At 27.6% G+C, this 11,622-nt stretch overlaps 1 protein-coding gene across 1 annotated transcript; it reads left to right on the top strand.

Annotated features, from left to right (window-relative positions):
- The first annotated feature begins 510 nt into the window (after positions 1-510).
- Positions 511-2,280, top strand: LOC136087830 (uncharacterized). Its single transcript, XM_065811405.1, has 2 exons — positions 511-914; positions 1,366-2,280. Exon 2 carries the CDS (start codon positions 1,366-1,368, stop codon positions 2,278-2,280), a length of 915 nt encoding a protein of 304 aa, XP_065667477.1. The 5' UTR covers positions 511-914.
- The last annotated feature ends 9,342 nt before the right edge of the window (positions 2,281-11,622 follow it).

Genomic DNA, 11,622 nt, shown 5'->3' on the forward strand with positions numbered 1-11,622 from the left:
TAAAAATAGCTTGCAATATTTTACCAGGCATGACTTAAGAATATCTGATGTCTATAAAAGGGTTTTAACAATTAAAACCAATAAAACTGAAAATATTATTTCAAGATATTATCGACCTTTAGGTAAATGTAAAAAATTTAATTCATTTTTATGTCATGACGTTATTAAAAAAAAAAGTCACAAAAATGAATTTATCTATTTATTATTATTATTTATTACTTATTATTACTTTGATTAGTAAACCAACAAGAATTACTCGATCAAGTACATCTTTAATTAATAATATCTTAAAAATTAATATTTAAAAAAAAAGAGTGTAGTTAAAAAAGACAATCTGATCATTTTCATATTTTCTTTTCTATAATATATGCATATAGGAGAGAGTTGCCGAAATTGGAACAGCTCCTTAATTGGAACATATAAAATATTTTTTCTTGTAAAGAAAATAATTTTCTTTATTTTTTGAAACTTCTAGTATTTAAACTTAAAAACTGCACGTATGTGAATAAAATTACTTTTTTTTAAAGAAAAAAATTTTTGCGATCTAATTTTATCGTTGCATTTAAACGATTACAGAAGCTTAACGATATTGAGTTTGATGATAATTTTTTTAAAATTTTAAATTTTAAGGGTTTCAAGTCTATGTGATATTAAGAGCTTATATCGTAAGTTGTTACTTGTATGTAAATATTTTGCTACAACACCATGGTCCTATGTTGCCCAGAATGGAACTTCAAAAGTTGCCGTAATTGAAACGATGTCATCTCATAACACGCTACTTGACGTCCGAATTATCAGAAAATTTCATTAGTCCGACTGTATAATATTTTTTAAAGCGAATTTCTTTTATAGACATAGTATTATTGTTAGACATTTGTTGCTTTTATGGAATTGGTATTTAGTCTTGCTTTAAAGTATGAAATGATTTTTCACAAAATTTTTTTCATAGTCTAAAGTCTAGTCATAGTCTAAGGATATAAAGTTGATTGTAAACATCGTATACTTTAATTAACAAATCATTTTATCTTTTAGTAAAAAATAAAATGTAAAAGTTTTACAAAAGTTATACATTTCTATTTAACGGATAAACTTGTAAGACAACATAAAGTATATACCCAGCATAAGTTTTTTACTGTATATAGAAGTTAATATATAAAGTTGCAAACTTTATATAGTTTATATAGATTTTGATTTATATAGTTAATGATTAACTAAACAAAAATGATGAAAAATAATGATTATATAATAAGTATATAATTAACTTAATCATATATGAATAACAATTAAATATATGAAAAAATAAGCCTGTAATAAGATTATAAAACTCTCCTTATGTATCTTCATAGTAATTTGCTTTTATTTTAGATGCAAACACCACGAAAATATGGAAAATGGAAAGTAGAAAACTTGAAAAAGGCTGTTGAAGCAATAAAACAAGGAGAAATCAGCTTAAATGAAGCCGCTTATGAATTTTGTATTCCAAAAGCAACTTTGTCAAGGCATATAAATGAAAAAAACAAAGTTGCTGTTGCAAATGTGAAATTTCATAGTCGACTTACCACCTTACCTAATGAAATTGAAACAGAACTAGCTGATCACTGTTTATTATTAGAATCGATGTACTTTGGATTAAGGATTGATGATCTTCCTCGTCTAGCATTTGATATTGCGGAAGCTAACAACATCACACATAATTTTAACAAACAAACACGAATGGCAGGAAAAAAGTGGTATTATGCATTTATGCAAAGGCACCCACAACTGTCGCTTCGTGGGCCTGAATCAACATCAATTGCACATGCACAAGGTTTTAATAAAGAGAGAGTGCAATCTTTCTTTAATTTACTTTCAAAGTTATACATGGAAGAAAAGTTAACTCCTGACAGACTTTATTATATGGATGAAACTAGTTTATCAACAGTACAAGATGGTCAGATAAAAATTATTAGTGCAAGGGGCAAAAAACGAGTTGGAATTATGACTAGTAGTGAACGAGGAAATTCAGTAACAGCTGTAGTTTGTGTATCTGCAGCAGGATTTTATGTTCCACCAATGTTAATATATAAACGCAAAAGAATGAAGCCAGAAATAACAAATAGTGCACCTCCAGGAACTGTATTTAGTACTCAAGAGAAAGGATGGATGTCAAATGAAGGTTTTTTAGATTGGCTCAATCATTTCATTAAAGTTGTTAAACCTTTAAAACAATCAAAAGTTTTGTTGATACTTGATGGTCATGTTACACATTCAAAAAATTTGGCAGCGATATATCTAGCATGAAATGCTGGAGTGCGTATGGTATCACTACCTCCCCATACTACACACAGACTGCAACCATTAGACGTTGCGTTCTTTGGACCACTTGGTACATACTATGATGAAGCTATGCGAAAATGGATGTGGTCACATATATCAAAACCAGTAACAACTTGGCAAGTTGCAGAATTATTTGGTGACGCATATAGTCAGGCAGCATCATTGAGAATTGCTATGAAAGGATTTCAGGCTAGTGGGTTGTGGCCTTTGGACATAAATGTATTCACTGATTCTGATTTTACAGCCTCTTCATTTACTGATGTTGGTCCTTCAAACAATCTTCAGTCATCTGAAAGTATAGATGGGATGACAAAACTATCGACAGATAAATCAAGTGAAAAAAAATTAAAATGTCATGTTTCAGTTTCAACTTTGTCTCTTTTACCAGTTGTTTCACTTGAAGTAAAAAACAAAAAAGGAAGATCACGAACAACTCAGGCGGCTGATCTTACAAGCTCCCCATATAGACGTGCTCTAGAAATTACACCAAGAAATCAAAAGCACACACTAAATCAAATAGCTTCCAAACAAATTAAAAAAAACAAAAAAAAAGCTCACACTAAATCCAATAACTGCCAAACTATTGCAAAAACCACAGGAAAGCAAAGTAGCACTTGACTCAATCACCATGGACCAAATGAAATTGAGCACATCAAATAAAATCACCATCGCCACCACAGCACACCACATATCACCACTACCATCCCAAGTGCAGAAGCTGCAAGAAAAAAAGACTTATGAATTGCAAAATAAGGATTAAATATTTGTTGTAATTTTTATTTGTTATTATATCTTTTTAATATCTTTTATTAAAAAGCTAATCAATTAATTTTTCCTTTGAGCCATAAGTTTTATAGCTGTAATTTATTCAAATATTAGAACTGTTCTAATTAAAGAATATATGTGTTCCATTCAAGGAGACCAGTTGCCTTTATTGGAACAAAATGGTGCCTTGAAAAATCAAAGTTTATATCCAATAAGGGTGCGATCAATAGAGTCGAATCATTAATAAAAGCATAGTAGGGTTGTATATCTATATTATTTAATTCATAAATGTTTTCATAGTTAAGCCATCTTTGGGTAATAAATATTTTTTCCTAAAGTGTTCCAATTAAGGCAACTCTCCCCTATATGGATATAATATACGCATATATTATGGATATAATATATGCATACATTATGGATATAGAGTAGATGGATTCCATTCTATATTATATGCAGATGATATCATGGCCGACAACACGGGTTTCAAAGTGGGGGGGGGGGGGTAGGAACAATCATAAATTTTTAAAAAAGTCCTTTGTATCTAGAATATTTTTTAAGAATAAAAAAAGGTCCTTAAAAAAAAAGTGGGAGCACGTGCCCCCTCCCCGGTGTCGTTGGCCCTGATTATGGATATAGAATAGATGGATTCCATTCTATAATATATGCATATATTATGGATATATTATAGAATGGAATCCATCTATTGAAATAGCTTCAAGTTCTTTTTATTTCAGTAAACTTTTGTTACTTTTTTCACTTTAAATTTTCAAAAATTTAAAGTAAAAAAGTTAACAAAAGTGCAAATCACAATATTTAAACAATCAGATTCCAATCACATGTTTTAAATCAGGCACGTAGCATGCTTTTTGTTTTTGTTTGAGAATTTAACTATATGTAACAACACAGAGCAAACTCCAAACATTTATGTATTCATGTTTGTGTAAAGCTTTTCAAAAGTATTGTGGTAATCGGAGTCTGTTTCCAATAAACCCCTAAAATGTTAACTTCCCTTTTATGCTATTAGTGTGAGAGCGATGATTTTATAACATTTATATATACATTTTTTAACATTTTAAACTAAATTTAAGTTCATTAACAAGTCTCTAATGTCATGCAATAATCTTTTAGTGTTCAAAAACTATGACCATATAAATTTTGAGCAACCTTTCCAATTATTTAGGGAGTTTAAAATATTATCTTTAGTTAAGTTATAAGTTTGTCTGACAATCAAATTCTTTTCCTTATTCAAAAGTTCAGAGCGAAAGTTTATTTAACTCTTTTTTCGTGAATAAGTAATCAAATGACGCGGATTTAAAATTTGTTGAAGAATAATGAAGAAAATTAAGTTTTTATAAGCGCGTTTAGTCTATAAGATCATTTGTATTTTTCAAACAACGTTATAATATTGTTCAAGTTAATTATCAAATTAATTTTTTTTTTCAAATTTAATTTTTCATTGATTTTTTTTTTTTTTTTTTTTACAAAAAGACATTCTTTAATGCAGTGGTTGATTTTTAATTTTTGTATCTTTTTATTTTTCTAAATTTGTTGTTACAAATTATTACTTTTCTTTTGTAAAATATACGAATGGCGGGGGCATGAAGAAGACAAAAATAGTCTTATTGCCAACCCCCAAAATATCTGTACATAATAAAGTCATTAAAAACTTGTCATTAAAAATTAATGATCATGTGTTTTCCCTAAGTTTGAGTTTGATAAGTTTATTTTAGTTTACAATAATAGTTTTGTATTTCTTGAGAATATATCTAAAACATTAATATATTTGTAGCTGAAATATTAAAATCTCCTGTTTTAGTTTGTTATTTTAAAAAAAGAGAAATCATTTTCTAAAAAAGCATACTAAAGCAGAATAAATATTGCATAAATAACAGAAATTTTGAATAATTTATTTGTTTTAACATATAAATATAATGGTTTAAAAAATATTATCCATGAAAATATAAATTAAACAAAATACAATTTGCGTGGTATTATACAACGTGAAAAGCTATGTAAAAAGGTTTCATAATTTGAAAATGCGGCGATTCCTTCTATCATCAAACCGATTAAAATTACGTAATCAACAGCATCTTTTATAGTATTATTAATAGTTACATAGTATTATTAATAGTTACGTACAAATGAGGTCTTTTAATGTGTTGTTAAAAACCATGTAAAACTCATTTAAAGACTTTATGGTAACCAATAATATAATGATGTCTACTTGCGTAAATTTTGAGATGTATTATTATTATAATTATGAAAAACCAATGATTTTGGTTACTTAATATACTTTTGGTAAATAAAACATACTTAAGTGCCAAACTTAAGTATGTTCTTGTTTATATCACATTAGAATGTTTAGGAAAATGTTGAAGCAACCACCTTTTCGGTTTGGGTGTAAACTTTATATAATCATGACCTTTGAATTTTGAATTTTAAAACTTGTCGACTTAAATTTAGTGTAAGAAAATAAAAAATAAAAGTTACTAATTTGTTACCCTCACATTTGAGGTAGGGATAGTTAATGTTTTAGGTTTTTTTTTTTCCAGGCTCCAATCACTGGATGCGTAGATTAAGATTATTTCTTAACTACGTACAAATCATTGCTTAGCTACAGCTCGGGTTATACGTATATAACACAGTGGCGTAGCAAAGTATTTTTGGTCAGCAGACATACATGACGAAGGTGCCCAATTTTTTTTCTCTGGAACTCTAGCATTTCTAAAACAAAACAAAAAAACGTTTTAAATGTAGGGCTCCCAAACCTTGCGGCTCTAGGTTATGTTGCTTGTGGGACCGTAAGTTTTTCTAATAATGGCCTTACGCCATCTAGGTCACTGATACTACACACAGATAAAGATATTTATGCAAAAAGTTCTAAATTTTTTATACCCATATAAAAGTACCGTAGTTGTTTAAACCAAGAATTTTAGAGTCAAAGGATATTCTTGAGGTGGACATTTTTCGTATCAGTGTGGCAAAAAATCTTACAAAATAAAGCGTCCTCTTAAAAAGTTCGGGGCTCCTTAATTTTTAGGGCATGGTGTTATAGCCCCTATAATTCAGGGCATGTTTAAACTTTTTCTCCTTAGTTTTTAAATAATAAATACACTTGCGCAAAAAACTTGTTAAAAAAAACTAATTATTATGCCAATTATTTTCCTTTCAAATAAACTGCCCTTTCTGAGTCTCCCAAGGGTGTATGTGCCTTTTGTTAACTGCCTTGTTTCAGCTTTATCTAAATTCCAGACCTTTCGAATGGTTGGACAGAGAGTGAACATTTTTGAGACGGTTTGATTCAGAGAATGTTTATTATAGCTAAAACTACCATGTACCGGAACTAGAGAGGGTTTTAATCATGGGCGGAAACTAATTATTGATATCTTCAAACTTTACAGGGAAGAAATACCTAAAACCGCGCAAATCAAGTGTTGCGGCAAACTAAATGTTAGTTCCCTAAAGTTTTACTTTTTTGCATTACTTTTGTACGAGATCCTGTCAAAGTTATTGTAAAATATAGCAAATTTATTTACTTATTTTATATAAATTACTTTTAATTTACTTTAGAAATTATATAAAATGTAAGCTTATGTAACTTAACTAAGAAAAAGAGCCATCTCTAGTAGATGGATTCCATTCTGTAAATATGAATAAAAAATGCTACCAAATAAAAAAACGAGTTTTAAAAATAATAATACAAAATAATAACCCTGAATCTTTTAAAGAGCAGTTAGCTCTAATTGATTAGTGCTTGGTTAACTCTTCTGATGGCACAAACATAGTTTACAACTCCTTTTTTAAAACTTTCTATAAAATTTACATCACTAATATCCCTGTTAATTTAAAATCTCACAACTAAAAGTATTGCTTTGGATTATAAAAAGTTTGTGGAACTCCTCAAAATCAAACAAAAGCTATAAACTTGTAGGAGTGATAACAACGGTTAACTTTCTAGGAATGAAAATGTATGATGGAAATATCATATTCATAGTTATCTTTCCTATTGCAATATTGCATGGGGAAGTACCAATTATGGGAAGCTTAAAAGAATTTATAGCAAATAAAAACATGCAAGTAGAATTATTTTTGGTGTCAACAGAACTGTTAATGGTGAATCTCTTTTAATGGAGCTTAATGCACTCAATGTTTATAAACTTAACATATACCAAACTATGCTTCTAATATTTAATTCAAAACATGGTTTATCTCCTAATATAATTCACTTTTACTTCACCGAAATTACACATAAATACCCCACAAAGTTTTCATTTAATAATTTTGTTGTTCCAATGTCTTATTTAAAACTCAGTTCATTTCAAATTCAATACCGTGGACCATTTATATGAAAAGTTTTTTGAAAAATATTATTAAAAATAAAACTCTTCTAAACTTCTTCCCAGAACAATACAAAAGAGAACCTAAACGATTTCTATTAGAAAACAACTTAAAATCTTTTAGATCTTAAAATTTTCTTCTAAAACTAGTACCTAAAATAATTAAACTGAAAAAAGTTATCTTTACTCACTTATTTTTATTTTGATTTGCTTCTTATTTTCTTCTTATAAAAATGAAAAATAAATAGCTAAAAGAAAATATATGTATCTTATTATACGATTTACTATTTGTAATATATTGTGTTTTGCTATTTAATTTTCAACTTGTAAATTTTTAACTTTTAATTTTTAATTTTTTTCATAAGCTGAAGGCGACAATGTAAACGGGGCTCGGCGATAAGACAATATGCGTTTTTTCTTGCTCCGGCCATTTATTATATTTGTACGATTTTTCTTATTGTAAATATTATAACGGCAAAGTAAAATAAAAATTAAAAACAAAAAAAAATTAAATACTTAAATCTGATATAAACCTCATCTATAACTTTTTTTTTAAATTTTTATAAAACCAACGAAGCAAATATTCCATTGTGTGAAACAATTTTTAATGCCAAAAGACCTATCTTGTCCTTCAATAGCTAAAAAAATTAAAAAGTCCCCAAAAGTAAAGAAAAAACTCTATGTTGAATATCTAAATACTAAATCAAAAAAGCATAAAAACGCCTACACGATCTCTAAAAATCTGTTTGAAAATCTCTGCAAAAAAATCAAAAAAATTTACTACTCGGACTTGCTTATGAATCACAAATATAACTCAAAGCGAGTTTGGCAAATAAAAAAAGAAATTACTGGTAAACATAAGACATGCACAAAATATATACCGGCTGCAATAAAAATTGAAAATAAATTAGCAAATGATTGAAAAGAAATTGCCACCAAATTCAACAGTTTTTTTTCAACAATATGACAAAGTCTATCAAATTAAATTCCTGAGATAGATATTAACTCCGTTGATGAATTTATTTCAATAACAAATTCAACTCTGAATTTTTCATAATGTATAACAGATTGTACACTCATCGTATTAACAATAACCTTTTTTATAAAAATTTATTTGGTTTTTAGAGAAACAGTTCTACTGAGTATGCAATATTCCAAGTGACGCACAGTATTGCCAATTCCTATAAGAATTTTTTATTTACGCAAGGCATATTCATCGATTTGTTAAAAGTTTTCGACATTGTTAATCACCAAATTTTATTGAAAAAGCTGGAAAGCTATGCTATGAGTGATAAAACCCTAAATTGGTTCAAAAGTTATCTTAACCAACGGGCGCAGAAGTCTGCGGGACGTCTATACAATGTCCTATGGACGTCACAAGTCTGTAGGACGTCATCAATACGTCCAGCAGGGTAGTAACCGTAAACAATTTGTTTGTAAAAAAGAATCTTTGTCGCAGTTATATGAATATAACATGTAGTGTTCCCCAAAGATCCATACTTGGGCCACTCTTATTTTTAATATATATAAATGATTTTTATAAAGCTTCTGATTTAACGACTATAATTTTTGCGGACAATACGAGTTTATTTTAGTCACACAAAGACATTAAAATACTTTTTAATAATAAATTATTACCATTTAAATTATGCAAATATAATATGGGGAAGCGCTCACAAAACTAAACTTAAATCTCTGTATCGACATCAGAAACACTCGCTCACACAATTAATTTTACAGATCGATTTTCAAGCTCAACATCACTTATTAAAAAAATGAAAAGTTTTGAGTATCTGCAAACTAAAGGTTTTGAATATTTTATGTTTTATGTTTAAATACAAAGAACAAATATTACCTAGTGTATTTATAAATCTTTATAATTTGAAGCCTAAAAACATATATGATCTTCGTGTTGATAAAAATATTCAAGAGCCATTTTTCCAAACTAAAATTGGCCAGTTTTGTATTTCTTATCGTGGTTCTTTTCTTTAAAAAAAAATGGTTTTACTTAATTTTGATTTTTCTTTTAAATGGTTTCTTCCTTTAAACTTTAAACCCTTTTCTTTTGTATATACTTTTGGATACATTGCTGTGTTATATATAATATAATATATGTCTTGTAAATAAACGAAGTTACGTTGTTTTTGTTTTTTTATTATTGAAATTTTTACTTTCAGAGCCCAGTGGGCACGGTACGTTTTTAAAACGTTTTTTAGACGTTTTTTATAAGGTTTAAACCTAATAAAAACGTCCAAAGAACGTTTTAAAAACGTACTGTGCCCACTGGGAAGCTTGGCGATAAAACCAAATTTGTATTTTTCTTACTTATTTTCTTTTATTGGCAAAATACATAATTATTAAAATAAAAATAAAATAAACGGAAAATAAAAGAAATTATCTTTTCAACGCAAAATACCTATTTTTAGTACTTTAGTTGTTTAATTAGTTGTTTTGATTTATACTTAATTTTGTTTATTATATAGATTGTGAAGAATATTAGAATATTGTTTTTAATTTTCAATCGTTTCAAGTATTGTATTTTTTGTTGTGATATAGATTTTAAAGGGCTTCATTATAGGATCCTGTGATCTTCTAGACGTCCTTTCGGTAATATATTCAATGTAAATTTACCTTAGACATTTTTTGGAAATTAGAAATGGTTTATTATAATTTAATGGCAGCAAAAAATATACGCTTTACTCTTTTCTAAATACAGTTTAACTTAATAATGATTTTTTATTAGATAAAAGAGAGATTACGGAAGAATTTAATAAATATTTTGTGTCTGTAGAACTTTTCAAAGAAATTCCTTATGTTAATAGTCAGTGACAGGGGGTGGGTATGCATCCTCTCCCCACTAGAAACTGAATTCTTTTTTTTAGAAGACACAAATGTGATACAACATACAAAAATATTTCAACACCCCCTCCTACTCCTCTTACCAAAAATTTCTGGATCCGTCACTGTTAATAGTGTAATGAATGACCTACGTTTCCCTCTAATCTTTTAGTTGATCTCTTTTGAATTGTTTTTCAAAGAGTTTGAAATTTCTTTGAAATGTTAAAATCTTATAAAGCAGAAGGCCCTAATGGTGTTACTGGCAACATTGTTATAAGTTTATATGTTTTAAATAAGTTCTCTTTAGGATTATTTCAGTATCAATAAAACAGGGACTTTTTTGACGAGCTTTAAATTTAGCGAAAGTCATATCAATATTAAAAGGTGATTATATTGGGAAGATTAGTAACTATTGTACAATTTCACTATTTTCTGTATTCTCTAAAATTTTAAAAAGAGCATTTTACTATCAACAATTTATTATACAGCAGTCTGTATAATCAAGTCATTTATTATACAGCAACCATTTTGGTTTTTAAAAAAACACTTTTATTGTACATGCAATTCTCCAATATACCAGAAATATTTCTGATTTGAAAATATTTGAAAACAATAAATATTTCTGATTTGAAAATATTTGAAAATAATAAATATTTCTGATTTGAAAATATTTGAAAATGATAAATATTTCTGGTTTGAAAATATTTGAAAATAATAAATATTTCTGATTTGAAAATATTTGAAAATAATAAATATTTCTGATTTGAAAATATTTGAAAATAATAAATACTTCTGGTTTGAAAGTATATGAAAATAATAAATATTTCTGACTTGTTTAAAAATATTTGAAAATAATAAATATTTCTGACTTGAAAATATTGAAAATAATAAATATTTCTGACTTGAAAATATTGAAAATAATAAATATTTCTGACTTGTTTGAAAATTCTCAATTTATTTTGGCCATTTTCACTGATTTCGCGAAAGCCAATGATACTACTAATCGTGAAATTCTTTTTAAAAACTTAAAGTGATATGGAACTACTAGAAATATAATAATTTGGCTAAAAAGTTACCTAAATAATCGAAGGCAATTTTTTATGCGGATGAGACATCATCTAATTTTTTAAACATTACATGTTAAGTTTCTCAATCTATATTAAGACCTCTCCTATTTTTAATATATGTTAATGATCTACCAAAGCTTCTAACCTAATGACTATTATGTTTTCTGATGATTTTAATTTTTTTCTCTCTCACAATAACATTATAACAGTTTTTTGCTACATGAACATTGAAACAGTCAAATTTCTAAATTGTTCAAATTAAACAAAATATGATTAAAGGTGAATAAAACTAATACCCC

This window comes from Hydra vulgaris, chromosome 12, assembly GCF_038396675.1.
Source record: "Hydra vulgaris chromosome 12, alternate assembly HydraT2T_AEP".
Classification (NCBI taxonomy): domain Eukaryota; kingdom Metazoa; phylum Cnidaria; class Hydrozoa; order Anthoathecata; family Hydridae; genus Hydra; species Hydra vulgaris.

Excerpts from the sequence above, each read along its gene's own strand:
- LOC136087830 (XM_065811405.1), top strand. The coding sequence starts at position 1,366 with ATGCAAACACCACGAAAATATGGAAAATGGAAAGTAGAAAACTTGAAA.